The sequence below is a fragment of the Mustela erminea genome, chromosome 4 (assembly GCF_009829155.1).
Source record: "Mustela erminea isolate mMusErm1 chromosome 4, mMusErm1.Pri, whole genome shotgun sequence".
NCBI classification, from domain to species: domain Eukaryota; kingdom Metazoa; phylum Chordata; class Mammalia; order Carnivora; family Mustelidae; genus Mustela; species Mustela erminea.
This window is the reverse complement of record NC_045617.1, coordinates 44270660-44288555: the sequence shown is the minus strand read 5'-3', so window position 1 is coordinate 44288555 and position 17896 is coordinate 44270660. Positions and strand designations below refer to the sequence as shown.

General features: G+C 34.9%; 1 protein-coding gene across 6 annotated transcripts in view; it reads right to left on the bottom strand.

The window, feature by feature from the left end:
- The window catches only part of SNX14 (sorting nexin 14), a 94347-nt gene that overhangs the window by 59858 nt on the left and 16593 nt on the right, over positions 1-17896 (bottom strand). For 5 of the 6 annotated variants that reach the window (XM_032339128.1, XM_032339122.1, XM_032339126.1 and 2 more), the window contains exons 5-11: positions 16614-16657; positions 14187-14274; positions 9841-9925; positions 3482-3638; positions 1260-1335; positions 269-313; positions 96-176 (exon numbers count right to left, since the gene is read on the bottom strand). In XM_032339128.1, the coding sequence (XP_032195019.1) occupies positions 96-176; positions 269-313; positions 1260-1335; positions 3482-3638; positions 9841-9925; positions 14187-14274; positions 16614-16657 (576 nt within the window). The remainder of the gene's footprint in view (positions 1-95; positions 177-268; positions 314-1259; positions 1336-3481; positions 3639-9840; positions 9926-14186; positions 14275-16613; positions 16658-17896) is intronic. The other variant, XM_032339124.1, reaches the window with a different exon arrangement.

Sequence of the window (17896 nt, the reverse complement as noted above, 5' to 3'; positions counted from 1 at the left end):
GATACAATATGGGAGAAGAGCAGTTAAGACCATGTAAACATGTGATAAAATTGTTCATATCAAAAATAATATATATTATTGCTAAAAGTACTTACAGATGGCTTTTTATTTCTAGGTTCTGCAAATTTCTGCAAGAATGGAACCAAGGGGGAAGGCAGTTCAGTTGCTTTTTCAGGCTTTGGAGAAAGAGAATTTATTAGTTCAATAAAGGTGCTATGTGCTTTTGACAGATATGAATCAAAATTCATACTTAATGCTCAATACTTACTGGACTGTCATCTATGAAGATGATAAGCAAATGATTCACAGTATCCTAATGGAAAATAATACACACAGGTGAAAACAATTCCATTACTATATTCTGCCTAAAGTTCTCAAAGCTTTTTTAATATTGTGAAAGTCTCTAGAAAAATGAAGAAGCAAATGGAACAGGGGCAAAGTGTTTGCACACATGTAACACAGAGGGACTTTAAAAAATCTGTCGTGCAGGGGGTGCCTGGGTGCCTCAGTCGGTTGAGCATCTGACTCTAGGTTTTGGCTCAGGTCATGATCTCAGGGTTGTGGGACTCAGTCCCATGTCAGGCTCCACACTCAGCAGGGAGTCTGCTTAGGATTCTCTCCCTCTCCCTCTGCCCCTGGCCCCAGCTCATGCTCACACTGTCTCTCAAATAATTTTTGTAAATGTGATGCAGGGTTTCACTTTTAGGGAAGTGGGCAAAGAAAAGTTATTCTGACTTCAGCATTTAAAATGTTTATGAATTATTCCTGTTTCTTCAAAATCTTACTGGCTCAAAAATAAAAGCAACTCAAGTGTCCATCAGTAGATGCATAAATAGCAAAATATGGTATATACCTACAATGGAATATTATACAGCCTTGATAAAGAATGAAATTCTAATATATGCTACAACATGGATGAATCTTGGGGACATTATGCTAAGGGAAATAAGGCAGTCACAAAAAGATAAATAACGCATGGGCCCACGTATATGAAGTATCAGAGTAGTCAAATTCATAGAGATAGGTTAGTATGTTGGTGGTTGCCAAGGGATTGGAGGGAAGAAGAATGGAGAATTATTAATGGGTACAGAATTTTAGTTTTGTACAATGGAAAGTGTTCTAGAGATGGGTAGTAGTGATGGTTGCTCAATAATGAATGTATTTAATACCACTTAACTGAACATATAAAAACATTTAATATGATAAACTTTATGTTACATGTATTTTATCACAATTTAAAACCATTTTTTAAGCCTTACTGGATCAGCTAGGAAATCCAAAGAAGGAAGGAACACCGAACCAGAAAGGATCTCTCTTAAAAGCAAGGTCAGGGATCTGAAAAAACAAACAATATTGCGCATATTTAGTAATTTACATCACTTCTTACCTAGAGATCTTGTTAAAATGCAGACTATGATTCAGTAGGTATGCCCCAAGATCCTGCATTTCTAAAAAACTCCCAAATAATGCTCATTCTAATGGTTCGCAGACCATACTTCGATTCTTGAACTGGCTAAAAGAGAGTACTGTTTAAGAGAAAAAAGCATTTCCTTAAAGGGAAGGATTTGGGTGAGCATTAGAAAACACACCCCACCTCAGAATACTTAAAATATTTAATACATTTTTAAACTAATGCTTAAAACTAATAAAATAATTTGTAATTAAAACATTTAAATTAACATTATAATCTGTTTAAAATTAGGGGCGCCTAGGACTCAGTGGGTTAAGCCTCTGCCTTCTGCTCAAGTCATGATCTCAGGGTCCTGGGATCAAGCGTCGCATTAGACTCTCTGCTCAGCAAGAAGACTGCTTCCCCTTCTCTCTCTGCCTGCCTCTCGGCCTACCTGTGATCTCTTTCTCTGTCAAATAAATAAAATCTTAAAAAAATTTTTTCATTAAAATATTTAAAATATTTAATAAAAACTTTATGTTATGGAGTGTCTGGGTGGCTCAGTCAATTAAGCAGCTGTGCTCAGCCTGGGTCATGATCATGGGGTCCTGGGACAGAGCCCCACATCAGGCTCTCTGGTCACTGGGGAGCCTGCTTCTCCCTCTCCCTCTACCTGCTGTTCTGCCTGTTTGTGCTCTTTGTGTGAAGTAAGTAAATAAAATCTTTAAAAAATATATATGTTACAAAGTAATATTTATTTAAAATATATCACTAAGGGGCCCATAAATTAACAAAGTATAACCGGCTCAGTCAGTTAAGCATCTGCCTTTGGCTCAGGTCATGATTCCAGGGTCCTCGATCAAGTCCCACTGGGGCTCCCCATGCTTCTCCCTCTGCTGTCCCCGCTGCTTATACACTCACGTGCGCTCTCTCTGTCGAATAAATAATCTTTTAAAAAATAATTAAAAATAAAAAGAAATAAAGAAAATCACTAGGGGTGCCTGGCAGCTCAGTCGGTAGAGCATGCGACTCTTGATCTAGGTGCTGTGAGTTCAAGCCCCACTTTGGCATGGAGATTACTTAAAAATAAAATTAAAAAAAAATAAAGTAAAAAATAGAATACATTACTTAAAATAAGCCATGGTTTCTCCTTTAAGAATTATTAGGGTAAGAGGAACCTGGGTGGCTCAGTTGTTAAGTGCCTGCCTTAGGCTCAGGTCATGATCCTAGGATTGAGCCCTGCATTGGGGCCTCTGCTCTGCAGGAAGCCTGCTTCTCCTTCTCCCACTCCCCATGCTTATGTTCTCTCTCTTGATGTGTCTCTCTCTGCCAAATAAATAAAATCTTAAAAAAAAAAAAAAAAAGAATTATTAGGGTAAGAGCGATGAGATAACTTTATAGAATAATCTAAACAAGTTCCTGCCAGAACAAAGATGGATGGTCTAGATGAATTCTAATTATTCTTGCCAGGTATTATCTTAAAACACAATTTCAGTCTGTTTAGTTTGTTCAAAGGCACAATGCTTATGTCTTTAAAATGGAATACCAAGAAATTAACAAAGTATAATGATCTCAAATAAAAAAGCTGATTGACTCATATTTATCTTGATTTCCCAAGATCACTCCCCCACCCCCAAACAATTCTAAGCAACACAACACATGATCAGTGCTAAACACATGATTAACACCTGGCATTTTACAACCTGACAAATTATATTTCTTTTTTTTTTTTTTTTTTTTTAAAGATTTATTTATTTATTTATTTGTCAGAGAAACCGCGAGCGAGAGCGAGCACAGGCAGACAGAGAGGCAGGCAGAGTCAGAGGGAGAAGCAGGCTCCCTGCGGAGCAAGGAGCCCGATGTGGGACTCGATCCCAGGACGCTGGGATCACGACCCGAGCCGAAGGCAGCTGCCTAACCAACTGAGCCACCCAGGCGTCCCGACAAATTATATTTCTTAAATGAAAAGTTAGTCACTATGATCATAGGTTAATCTCAAGTTTTAGTATACTCCTATTATGATCAGGAATAGCAATATACATATGGCATGGTATGCAAATACTGTTATGACATTTTCTGGACTATTTATACCTGCAGTCTGTTGCTTTAGGAGGCAAGATATAAGGAAAAAGTAGTTCGGTAAGTTTCCTTAAATAGTGTAATTCATCTCTTCGACTCCTCAAAGCCACATGAAGCTCTGGACCATATTCTTCTAAAGCAGCTTGCTGTAAAAACTCTGTATTTTCTACTATAAATAGAGATTAAAAATATATATTGAAATAAGTTAAGCAACATCAAATAACTTCAGCCATTTCCACTAACAAACAGAAAACCATTTATACAGTTGTTCCTTTCCTAGTCCTCCTTTCTTTCCAATATGTATTCTACTAGGAAATTTTTCACAAAAAGGATATAAAAAGAATAATTTTCTTCCTTACCATAAGTCTTTCAATTTTGCAAAAAAATGATAAAGACCTTTTCTCATGAAAAACAAAGATCTAACTCATACTACTACTTTATAAATGATACTAAACAAAAGCAAGTATTTACTTTAAAAAGTGGAAAAAACTACAAAAACCCTCTAGCACATGCAAAGCTTTTGTTATCAAATGTTATAACTTGTTCATCCTCTGCAAATACACACACACACAAACACACGCACAAAACCCTGTTAAAAATGCTTTGTTGTCTCTGCTTTCAAATCTATATCATTCAGATAACCTTTTAAAGCACTGGCTTCCTTGGTTAAGTTCTGTGTGTTCTGCTCAGAGCACAGGATATAAGAGAACTATGTAACATAGAAGTCCATGAACAGATAAATTACTTAGTGAACATTAAGTGATGATAAAAACTTACATTAACAGAAAGTTTTCTTAAAAGGCCAAGCCCTCAACTAGTATTTTAGGAAAGAGTATGTAGCGGGAGAGGGAAGGCAGAGAGGAGGGGCAGAGGGAGAGCATCTTAAGCAGACTCTGTGCTGAGTGTAGAGCCTGACACCAGGCTGGATCTCCTAACACTGAGATCAGGGACCTGAGCCATAATCAAACAGTCGGAGGCTTAACTGACTGAGTCATCCAGGTGTCCAACACTAATATTTTAACTTAAAGGTGATAGCATTGTCACGTCTTTTTACAGACCTCAAAAAGACAAGGAGGAAAACAAGTCATGCTTTCCCCTATTTGCACTCTGTGCCGAGTTTTAAAATCATGAAGCCTATGAAAAGAATCTTAACGCTAATTCAATGGCATCTGTTTTTTACTATTTTCTTCTATTTTTATCCAAAGAGAACGCAAGCATGTTTACCCGCAAAAGGCCAATATATGCATTCTAAAATGTGAGTACTAAGAAGGTATATTAAGGCTATCTGTGCCTGAGATACAAAAGAAGGCCTGGCAAAGATGGATGTAGTTATTACAAGAAATGCATTTTATTTCATCATTATGCATTTATTTACTAAGCATTTTTCTGCAAGAATTTGGGGCACAGGTTTTTTAAAAATGTTTGTCATAGCTGGAATTTACAATGAGACTAAGCCATGCTAAATTCCAACTCTACTGAACAAACTGATATGATCTTGAACAAATGATATAATCCCTATGAGCTTCCATTCCCACATCAGTAAACAGTTAAGCAATTATAAACACTGAAAAATCATTATGCAAAATGCATAAGATTGTAACATTCAATGTGATTCAATGTGATTAATGTGTGAATACACATAGTATATAAATTAAAACACCAGACTGGAATCTATTCAACAACTGTCAGACAAGAGGGTTCTTTGTGGTTCTAGATAATGAGAAAATAAAGAAATCAGGCATAAGATAAAAGAATATAGGGAGGAAAATCTTAATTGGGAGAATAAGCAAAATATAGATGCTGGAAAACAGAGCATGAATTAGTCCTCACGAATCATCAGTACATCTACATTGCCTTAAGAGTTAGCGTTTTCAGACCAAAAAAGGAAAGGTCTCTAGAATCCATGACAAACAACTATCTTCAGGATGAAAGACTAGAGAGTAAAGTCCTTCTGCACAATGTGTTACTGAATTTAAATTAAGCCAGTGCTTCTAATGTATATTCATTCAGTATTTCTAAAGGGCCATGAGAGTACACACATAGAAAACATCTTACATAATCCCTATTCTCAAGAGGCAGATTACAGAGAAAATACTGAAAGAATAAAAGGAACATGAATGAAGAGATGAACCTTTAATTATTTTATGAGTTATGCACAATCATGGGGCCAAAGAATTTAGAAAACAAATCTATATATTAAAAAAATGAAAATTCAAAAATCTGAAAACCTTCTTTACAAGTCTATCTAATTCACTGTCATAATATTTAGAATACCAAGACCTTCGAATAAAATAAGTCCTTCTAATAATCTCAGGCTTTAATTCTATGAATCTCATTACAATGTTATTAATTAATTCGACCTAGCATTTTACAGTGATTTTATAACTGGGAATCATTTTTTGCAAATTGTAGCAAATTAGCAACCCCTCCCTTGTAAAGACTCAACAATTAATTTCAAACTGGTTTGTGTGTGGGTGTACATATATGTATTATATAAATTGATTAATTCAACTAAAAATAAAAAGATGTCTCCTTTTACTCATAGCCTGCATTCAAAGTGTTTGTCCTTTTTTTTTTTTTTTAAATGAGTGAAGTGATAGAAGTTTATTAAGTGAAGATACCAAAAAAGCATTCAAGAGTGAGAGGAGTCCTGACAGGGTTGCCCTCAAAGTGTTAGTCTTCAGAACAAAGACTATATTAAAAATACTTCTCCCACATAAAAACCTGCCCATAAATATTTACAGCAGCTTTATTCATAACTGCCAAAACTTGGAAGCAAGCAAGATGTCCTTCAATAGCTGAATGGATAAATAAACTGTGGCACATTCATACGCTGGAATATAACTGAGCAGTAAAAAGAAATGAGCTATCAAGCCATGAAAAGACATGGAGAAGCCTTAAATCCATATTTTTAAATAAAAGAAACCAGCCTCAAAAGGCTACAGTATGATTCCAACGTATCACATCTAGAAAAGGCAAAACCGTGCAGTTCAATGGTTGCCAAAGGTTCATGAAGGAAAGAGGTAGAGATGTCTGTGTGAAACATGGGGGATTTTTTTTTTAAGATTTTATTTATTTATTTGTCAGAGAGAGAGAGGGAACACGAGCAGGGGGAGCGGCCAGCAGAGGGAGAAGCAGGCTCCCCACTAAGCAAGAAGCCCTATGCCGACTCGGTCCCAGGACCCCAGGATCACAAGCTGAGCTGAAGGCAGATACTTAACCAACTGAGCCACCCAGGCAACCCGAAATAGGGTTTTTTAAGGCAATTTTTAAGGCAGTGAAACTATTCACTGATGGCAGATACATGGTATTATGCACTTGTCAAAACACATAGAATGTACAATACAAAGAGTAAACCCTAATGAAAACTGTGGACTTTAGTTAACAATATGTATCAATATTGATGGATCAGTAGTAACAAATGTACCAACTAGTTAAAGATGTTAATGAGGGGGCGCTTGGGTGGCTCAGCCATTAAGCATCTATCTGCCTTCAGCTAGGGGCTAGGGTCATGATCCCAGGGTCCCAAGATAGAGCCTTGTGTCCGGCTTCCTGCTCAGGGGAAGTCTGCTTCTCCCTCTCACACTCCCCCTGCTTGTGTTCCCTCTCTCACTGTTTCTCTCTCTGTCAAATAAATAAAACCTTAAAAAAAAAAAAAAAAAAAAGATGTTAATGGGGAAAAAAGATATATGGCCACTCTATACTTTCTGCTCAATTTTTTTTATAAACTTAAAACTCTAAGAAATAAAATTTAGGGCACTGGGGTGGCTCAGTGGGTTAAAGCCTCTGCCTTCAACTCAGGTCATGATCTCAGGATCCTGGGATGGAGTCCCGCGTCGGGCTCTCTGCTCAGTAGGGAGCCTGCTTCTCCCCTCTCTGTCTCTACCTGCCTCTCTGCCTACTTGAGATCTTCGTCAAATAAATAAATAAATAAAATCTCTAAAAAATAAAAAAGAAAATAAAGAAAAATGTAGGGCACCTGGGTGGCTCAGTCAGTTAAGCGTCTGCCTTCACTCAGTTCATGATCCCAGATTCCTGGGATTGAGCCCCACATCAGCTCCCTACTCAGCAGAGACCCTGCCTCTCCCGGGCCCTCTGCCTGCTGCTCTGCCTACTTGTGTTCTCTCTCTAGCTCTCTCTGTCAAATAAATAAATAAAATATTTAAAATAAATAAATAATTTTAAAAATAAAGAATAAAATTTATTGAGGCTCCTGGCTGGCTAGTCAGTGGATCATGTGACTCTTGATTTCTAGGTTGTGAGTTTGAGCCCTATGTTTGGTGTAGAGATTTAAAAATAGATCTTTAAAAATAGTAATAATAATATTAGGCCGCCTGCGTAGCTCAGTCAGTTAATGTTTGCCTTTGATTCAGGTAATGATCTAAGGGTCCAGGGATCAAGTCCTGCATTAGGCTCCCTATTCATCAGGGAGCCTGCTTCTCCCTCTACTCCTCACCCCTGCTCATGATCTCTCTCTCACACTGCCTCTCTCTCAAATAAATAAGTAAAATCTTTTAAAAATTATAATAATAAATTTACTAATAAAAAACCCACGTCTCCTATTTTTTTTTCCTGATAGTCAAGTACCCTTGACCAAATGGCTACAAGACAATTGCTATCTTCTAATTTGTTTTTGCCAGTGACAGCACAATATTTTTAAGTTTATTTTTAACTTAACAAATTACACATATCAAACTTCTACTTTTTAACTATAAGTAAAGCTATTTTTAGTTGTTCTAAGATGAGAACAGAAAAAAATTTAAATATAACTTGAAATGCTTCTCACAACTGAGGAATTATTTATATCAAAAACAAATAAAGTAATAATGTTATTTATTTTTATTCAACCCTGCCTAGAACATAATTTCCCCAAATGAACTCCTTATATTAACTGATATGATAAGGGAGGGAAAATTACTTCTGTACTCAAAGGAATTTGGGATGTGGGAAGTTAAAAACTATTTAAATAGTTAAAACCACTTCTTTGCTCCAAGACTACGCAGAGATTGGTATTAACTGGGAATTTCCAGAAGGGGAATATAATGTGTAGTAATTACCAGAAAATATGACCATACGACCAATATGAAAATTTGAAAACTTTCATTTCAAAGAGGTTTCAAAATATGAAACCTCTTCTACACAGTTACTACATGGAGTAGTATGCAGCGTTAACAAAGAATACCAAAAGCACTGGGAAAGCACTCACAAAGAATACCAAATGCAAACATAAGGAAAAATCAGTTTTGCAAAGAACCAAGTATAGAGCACAGAAGTAATTTTTGTTTAAGATTTTATTTATTTGATAGAGAGAGATCACAAGTAGGCAGAGAGGCAGGCAGAGAGAGTGGAGGAAGCAGGCTCTCTGCTAAGCAGAGAGCCTGATGCGGGGCTCCATTCCAGGACACTGAGATCATGACCTGAGCTGAAGGCAGAGGCTTTAACCCACTGAGCCACCCAGGCACCCCGAACATGTAATTTTTTTAAAAAATAAAAATTCTGTTTGCACTAAGAGCAAGAAAAGTCCCAAATAAAGATTTCTCTTTTTTTTAATGTTTTTTTGATTTTATTTATTTATTTGACAGAGACAGAGATCACAAGTAGGCAGAGAGAAGAAGGAAAGCAGGCTCCCTGCTGAGCAGAGAGCCCAATGTGGAGCTCGATCCCAGAACCCTGAGATCATGACGTGAGCTGAAGACAGAGGCTTTAACCCACTGAGTCACCCAGGCGCCCCCCAAATAAAGATTTCATTCATTCAACGAGAAATGAGAAAATGTTTGCTATGTGAAAATCATGACAGTATAAAAGACCAGGACATTCACAAAAACCTACAAATAGGTGATCCCAGCCAACACATAATACATAGAGACAAGAGTAAATTAAAATATTTGACTAGGAAGTACTTAAATATACAATTTAGAGTCTATAATAGAGTCACTAATTTTTTTTTTAGTAGAGAAATAACATGAGAATTGTGGTAGTGTGAAATTAACATGGTAGCAATATATAGGATGGGCTGGAATAGGTCAAAACTGTTGAAATCATTAAGGGAAAGAGGGAAAAGATGTGAGAGATACCTCAGAGGGAGTAATAAAGGCAACAGACTATCATCCAAAAGAAGATGAAAGTCATCAATATTATATCTAAGAGTTAACTAAGTATATTTTAATTTTCATAGATTTCTGAGTTTTCACAATCACTTATACAATAAACAAAGTACTGAAAAGGATTTTGGGGTGAAGGAATACTTGCACAGCATTTGTGAATATGAGTTAATGCATCAGTAATCACACTTAGGTATTTAAGGTAAAAGTTGGTATATAAAAAAATCACTCAGACGTAGTAGTAGTAGAAGTAGTAGAAAACCGTATTACCTTTCTGACTGGCTTTAACTATCACCTCTATATGCTTCATTGCTGCTTTTAATAGTTTCTTGGTTATAATAGATGGAATATCCACCTAGAAAAATTCAACATTAAAATAAAACTTTTTAAAACAATTAATGAATTACAATGGCAGGAGCACTATATTTAAGATACTGGAACGCATGATCTTAAAAATTAGAGATATTATTTAAAATCTTTCAAAAATGTAATTAAAAGTGCTTTATATTATTGGATCATACTAACTCCAACGTTAGACAGTTTATCACACTAAAGAAAATATACGTTAATATGCATGCATTATCTATACTAAATTTTTCCACAAAATAGTATCTTTACTCTTGATTTCTTTTTTTTTTTTTTAAAGATTTTATTTATTTATTTGACAGAGAGAGATCACAGTAGACAGAGAGGCTGGCAGAGAGAGAGAGAGGGAAGCAGGCTCCCTGCCGAGCAGAGAGCCCGATGCGGGACTCGATCCCAGGACCCCGAGATCATGACCTGAGCCGAAGGCAGTGGCTCAATCCACTGAGCCACCCAGGCGCCCCTACTCTTGATTTCTTTAATGTGTTTCTTTTAAATACACTGAAAGAAAAATCTCAAGTAACGTATCATCCCTTTGGGGCCATAAGTTTCTGTTTATTAAGGTTACTTAAAAATGAAGAATTTTTTATTCAGCTTACAAGATAAATCTTGGTTTTAAGCTATATAGACGCATTCTATTTTGGAATAATATTGTATTTCATGATTCCCCACAAACATTTTTCACCTTGAAGGCTGGAAACTGTAGTGACTATGATAGGTTAGTGATAGCGGACTGAAGACCTATATGTACACACATAAGGGAGACAAAAAATAACTAAAATTGAATTGCAAATGAAATGAATCACCAAAAAGTATGTTCAGTGGACTTCAACCACAAAACTCAACACATTTTCCCTTTATCAAAGACATGAAAAAATTGCATCATAGCAAAGTTTTGTGTCAACGTTTCAATTATTTTTAAATTCCATATTAAGCAAGTGGTGGGGAATCAGAGGCTTATAAATTTACTAAGTGTGATGGATCATAAACGCCCAATTTTTAGTGATCTACCAGTAAAACCCAGAGCAGTTTACAGATATCTTGTAGCTATATAAGATCACACATATTCAATAAGAGAATATTTTTGTTGATAATATAATTTGTTGCAAAATAATATTACTCTTCATTTCTCTCTGGCTTCTCGTTCTCAGTGACTATAGGTTGCTGTAATATTTATCAAATAAATAGGATGTTTTCATTTTCAAATGTTTTATAAAATCTTGGAGAACACTTGCAAAAATTTTCCTTTTCTAAGATCCGTTTTAGAGACCCCAGGTCAGATTCAAAATGGTAAAATAATGGGCTCACCACTAAACTTGAAAAAAAAAAAAACAAACATGTACTTTGTTTTCATTATCCCCAAACTGCCAATTTACATTATTTAGGCAATGCTATCAGGGACAGAACACTGTACTAAGAATAAGATGACCAGGCACAATTGTTGGCCCATTAACTCTACTTCTAACACTTTGACAAAGGTACTTCCTATAAAATGGGTATGATAATGACCCACTTATCCGCTGGGACAGTGATGCAGATAAAATGAAAAGAAAGGACAGAAAGCTTAACCATCCAGAAAACAGAAGAAAATATTTGCAAATCATATGTATGAACTCTTAAACTCAATAATACATAGACAACCCAGTGAAAAAATAGGCAAATAATTTGAATAGACTTTACTCCTAAAAAAAAAAAAATACAAATAGCCAACAAGCAAATGAAAAGATGTTCAATGTCATAAGTCATCAGGGGAATGCAAATCAAAGCCAAAATGATACCACTTCATAACCATTAGGTGTGGTTAGAGTAAGAAAATGAGATGATACTAGTTCTGGCAAGGATATAGAAAAATCAGAACCCTCAAATACTACTGGTGGGAATGTAAAATGGCAGCCACTTTGGAAAAGAGTCTGGCACTTAATCAAAAACTTAAACAGGGGACGCCTGGGTGGCTCAGTTGGTTAAGCAGCTGCCTTCGGCTCAGGTCATGATCCCAGCGTCCTGGGATCGAGTCCCACATCGGGCTCCTTGCTCAGCAGGGAGCCTGCTTCTCCCTCTGCCTCTGCCTGCCATTCTGTCTGCCTGTGCTCACTCTCTCCCCCTCTCTCTGATAAATAAATAAAATCTTAAAAAAAAAAATACTTAAACAGACTTACCATTTGATTCAACAATTATACTCCTAGGTATATACCCAAAAAGTGAAAACACATATCCCTATAACCGTCAAAAACACCTGCACACAAATGCTATGGCAGGATTATCCGTAACAGCCAAAAAGTGGAAATAATCCAAATGTCTATCAAATGATGGATAAATAAACAAAATGTGGCATATCCATACAATGGACTATTATTCAGACATGAAAGAAGTACTAATACATGCTACAACATAACATGGATGAACTTTGGAAACATTATGCCAAGTCAAAAATAACCAATGAGAACAGGCCACATATTACATGATTCCATTTATATGAAATATCCAGAATAAACAAATCTATAGAGACAGAGAGTAGATGAGCTAGTGACTAGATCTAAGAGCATGAGAGAATAAGGATTTATGGCTAAAGGGTATGAGGTCTCTTTTTGAGTGATAAAAATGTTATAAATTTGTGGTAATGATTGTGTAAATCCAGGAATATGCTAAAAACCACTGAATCATACATTTCAAATAGGTGAACTGTCTGGTATACAAAGTAGACCTCAATAAAGCTGCTACCAAAAAATACATATAATGCAATCCAAGTGTGAAGTACTTTGATTTTAAAATCACTAGGCTATCACAAAGCCTAACAGAGCAGAACTATTCTGCTAAGTAATACCTATAGATAACTTTATTGTAATGAGTTAGCTTTTTGATCAATTTTATTTGACTTCCTCTAAGTTGTAATTTAAGTGGCTTATCATCAACGAATTTATATTTTTTACCGAATCTTTTATTCCAATTTTAAAGTCTATACAGCTGCCTTAGACTTTTATTAAACAATATGATTAATTTTATCCACTTTTTTCTATTTACAAAATAGTAAAACGCTCATACAAAAAAAAAAAGGTGAACAGAAAGAAATGCCCAGAAAGAACCAAAAATCAGCATCAACCCACCATAATAGTAAATTAACAGTGATAAGGTTATATGTCCTTAATATACATAATAATAAGCTTTAATATGTGATCTTTGTTTTCAATGTGAAAAATACTACATATATTCTTTTCCAAACTCTTCCACTTGATTATATAAGAAAAATAATTTCTCATGTAAATAAGTACTATTCTATAAAATGATTTTTCATGGCTACACAGAATTCTATAATTGGCATGTACTATATTTTAATGGACAATCTTATCATTAGACATCAGCTTTTTTTAAGTTTTCCTTATTATAAATTATACCACAATGAATCTTTGAGCATACATTTTTATATACATCTCTGATTATTTCTTCAAAACATATTAACAAAAACAAAATTAAATTTGGCAGTATAGACATTTTTAAGTCTTTTAATAGAGATTATCAAACTGCCTTCCAGTGTAAGATTTACACCAATTTGGATTTGTACTTGCTTTGCCTCTTTCCCCACAATCACCATTACTAGACATTATCATTCTTTATCGTTCCCAATCCAACAGGCAAGAGAGTAGCATCTCATCAAAAAACGATATTTATTTGAAGTAGACAACATATTTTCAGCATTTATTGGTCATTTTTCTATTTTTCTTTTGTGAACTGCTTATTCATATTTTTTCCCTATCTTTTCTATAGTGGTTGACTATATTGTTAATTTCTCAAAAAAGTATAGAAACATTTAGCAAGACTTATCTTTATTTACTAATTACAGATATATACCAATTCTATCAGACGGACAAGGCAATATACAAGCATGTCTATCTACAGCCAACACACTGTGACTATATATAGACAAAGACCCAAACATAAACATAATATGGCTTAAATTTCTTTTTAAAAAGTAGATCATAATCATCACCATTTACTCAGTAAATTCATCTAACAGGAACATGACTTTTTTTCCTATAGCTGTCTTTTTATTTCTAATTACCACAAGCCAAGATACCTAAGCGTTAAAGAAAGTAAAATTTATCAATGAACCAAAAGTGACCCATTCATCTTTTAATCTAAAAAAATTAAAAGTGAAGAAAAAATATAAACAGCACAGGATAGAGTAAAACTAAGATTTTTAAAAATCTCTAGTAATAATAAAACCTCCAATTCCCAAATTTCTCATTATAAATATTTACCTTGTGAATCCTTCGAATTAAGACAGATGCAAAAAACCGTAATGTAATTCTCAGTTCATCAACAAAGGACTCATCATCTGTTACATCCCTTCAATTAAGGAGAAAAGCAAGCATTTAAAAGCTCAGAGAAACACACAGCTACTCCTTCTAGAAACCAAGTAAAGTTTAGAACTTCCTCTTTTTTTCCATTTATGTTTTCTTTGCTTTTTTAACAATATGTTACATTACAGAATAAAAAATAAAAATGTACAAAGAAAAAATAGACATCTCCCATAACTCTAGTACCAAGACATAATCATTATTAACTAAATTGTAGTATATATTTCCCTGTAGACAACTACATGTACAAAGTCATATTTTTACAATACTCCAAACGTTTTCTAAGCATTCTCAAAGTAATTTATAAGAAATAAAACAATAATTTTGGAGGAGTAACAGAATTAATACAAAATTTTTAATTAGTTTAAAATATTTATAGTTAATAATATAAACTAATTCTAAAAGGTAAAAAAAAAATGTGTTCTACTTGAGAAAGAAAATTAACTGAAATGCAAACTTTTTTTTTACTTTTTTTTTAAATTTTTTATTTTTTATAAACACATATTTTTATCCCCAGGGGTACAGGTCTGTGAATCACCAGGTTTACATACTTCACAGCACTCACCATAGCACATACCCTCCCCAATGTCCATAACCCCACCCCCTTCTCCCAACCTCCCTCCCCCCAGCAACCCTCACTTTGTTTTGTGAGATTAAGAGTCATTTATGGTTTGTCTCCCTCCCAATCCCATCTTGTTTCATTTATTCTTCTCTTAACCCCTTAACCCCACAGAAATTTTGACAACCTTTATCTGAGGAACTACTTTTCATTTTCCTGAAGCCATGAGGTCCCTAAAAGAATTAGGACACTTCCCCACTCAAAGCAAGCAAGAAAGGTATATATAATGGTATTATCCTGAACTTGAAGATGGTGCTATTAAGCCCCTTGGCAGAATAACAAAGATAATCGTATTAATCAAGCCTTCCACTATTAACCCCAGGGAAGTGACTATTCCAGCATCAGTAACTACACTGAGGAGAAAATACATACCTTACCATTTAGAAATACAGCCAGGTCTTATGAAGAGTCAGGACATGGGTAGGGGTGGGGAGAGTCTTCACAAGGATTCATTTTACAAAAAGACTTACTAACAGCTTTACTTAAATGGCAAATGCCCTATATTTAAGATGAAATCCAACATAAAAATATTAATTTTCATAGCTTTTCAGGAAAATATAATAAACTGGATATTAAGTTTAATACTAGAGAGCATCTTGCCTATTAGCATTTGTTAATGAGAAAATTCAAAATATATAAAATTAGGATAGATGCCTTTAAATATTACATCTATAGGTCATATAGGTATAAGTGTTCAATTATGTAACTAAATACATGATACTTTTTTAAGACAACATTTATTTATTTAATATATATTGTGAATTTCTGATTCTCAAATTAGATTAATTTTTCAGATCTAAACAATTTTCTATATCCTTCAAGGCACAGGGCACTTGTATGTCCAATAGAAGATACTAAAAACAAGTTACTTTGGAAAAATCATTAATATTTTAGAAAAATTCTATTAAAATTATCTTTCAATTTACTGAAACATCTGAATATAAACTTTTCCTCTAAATGTACAATTATTTTAAATGTAAAAAGTGCATATAAACTATTAAATCGGGGCACCTGGGTGCCTCAGCCCCCTGGGCACCTGCCTTAGGCTTGGGACATGTATCTCAAGGTCCTGGGATGGAGGCCCCACACTGGGCTCCCTACTCAGTGAGGAGTCTGCTTCTCTGTATTCCTTTGTCCCTCTCCTCCCATTCCCCACTTGTGCTCTCTGCTCTCTCTCTCAAATAAATGAATGAAATCTTTAAAAAAGAAAAAAACAAAAAACAACAAAGAACCATGAAGTGCTTCCCAAATCACTTAAGAATATAAAATAAAATAAAATAAAAATCAGGTCACTCCACTTAGGAGTGATGAGGAATTCTCTAAGCTAATTTTCTTTCAAAAAGCAGCCAAGGTTTTTTTCTTCTTTGCTATCACTAAACTGTTAACTGATTATGTACATCTATGGTTCTTACTAGGGCCAATCATGACTCCCAGGTAACATAGGGCAATCTCTGAAGATATTTTTGGCGGTCACAAGTAAAAAGATGAGGGGCTGCTACTAGTATCTCATGCAAAAAGGCCAGCAATTCTGCTAAATATCCCACAATGCACAGGACAGCCCCTCACAACAAAGAATTATTTGGCCTAAAATGTCAATAGTGTCAAAGCTGAGAAATCCTGGCCTACACTGGTAACGCTTCATCAGCACACTTAATCGTATTCACTAAAAAAAAAAAAAAAAAAAAAAAGGTCTTACAGAGAGAACTTACCTGTACCATGGATAAACAAAGTTTTCCAACACTAATTCAAGAACCTGCATAAAAATTAGTTTTTAAAGAAAAATCAAATTAATTAACTAATTCTAGGAAAATAAATCATATGACCAAATAATGTATATTACCAAAAATCAATTTTATTATCCCAAATATTGACATCTAGTATCATACTTTCACATGACATATACTGTCAGCCTTACATGGTTAATTGCGATGATCAAACGGAACATATGAGAAAATACTTTGAAAACCATGAAACTCCATAAAAAGAAATAATACTATTAGAATTAAACACACATTTCTAAACATTCCCACAATTAAAACAACAACAACAAACTTAAATTGTTCCTGACTCTGAAGCTTCACTGAACTGAAAGTTCTATGGAAAGAAGGAAAATAATAGGTTAGTCTTATGAATTCCTGACTCTCTCTACAAGTCAGTATTCCCAGAATAAAATGAAGAAACAAGTAGATTAGACTTACATAAGGGGTCAAAATTAGCTATCAAATTGCTTCTAAAGGGAGAATAGTGACTAAAAGGGAGTATGAGGGGGACTTCTGGGGTACTAATAGTGTTTTGTTTCCTGATCTGGGTGTTGGTTATACAGATATGTTTACTTTTGTGAAAATTTTAGCTGTAAATTAAAAATCAGCATATAAGTTATAAATGAAAAAGTAACAAAACAAAAGAAATCTGGGTGTTAAAATTTCCATTTCTTAACTCTCGGTGCAGTATTATGTTAATTTTTGAAAAGACTTGCAACAGTGGGCAGTGACTTTCTAAAGCAGTTGGGAGGTTATCTAACAAAGGTATCTAACCGGACTGTAGGCTTGTATTCCTTCTGTAGCAGCAGCAGGGAAGGTTGTAGATTCTTAAAATATTAAGGCAAGATTTGATTTTGTATTAAAAAAACTAAGCATTTAGTGATACCAGTTGGGAAAGTAAGACACATAGAAACGGAGATATGACACAAAAAGGACACCAGAAAATTTGCTATTAAATACTTGGTCTTGGGCGCCTGGGTGGCTCAGTGGGTTAAGCCACTGCCTTCGGCTCAGGTCATGATCCCAGAGTCCTGGGATCGAGTCCTGCATCGGGCTCTCTGCTCAGCGGGGAGCCTGCTTCCTCCTCTCTCTCTCTCTGCCTGCCTCTCTGCCTACTTGTGATCTCTGTCAAATAAATAAATTCTTAAAAAAAAAAAAAATACTTGGTCTTACTTTAACCCCCACATCCAATCACCAAATATTACTGATTTTACAACCTACATAGCTCTTTT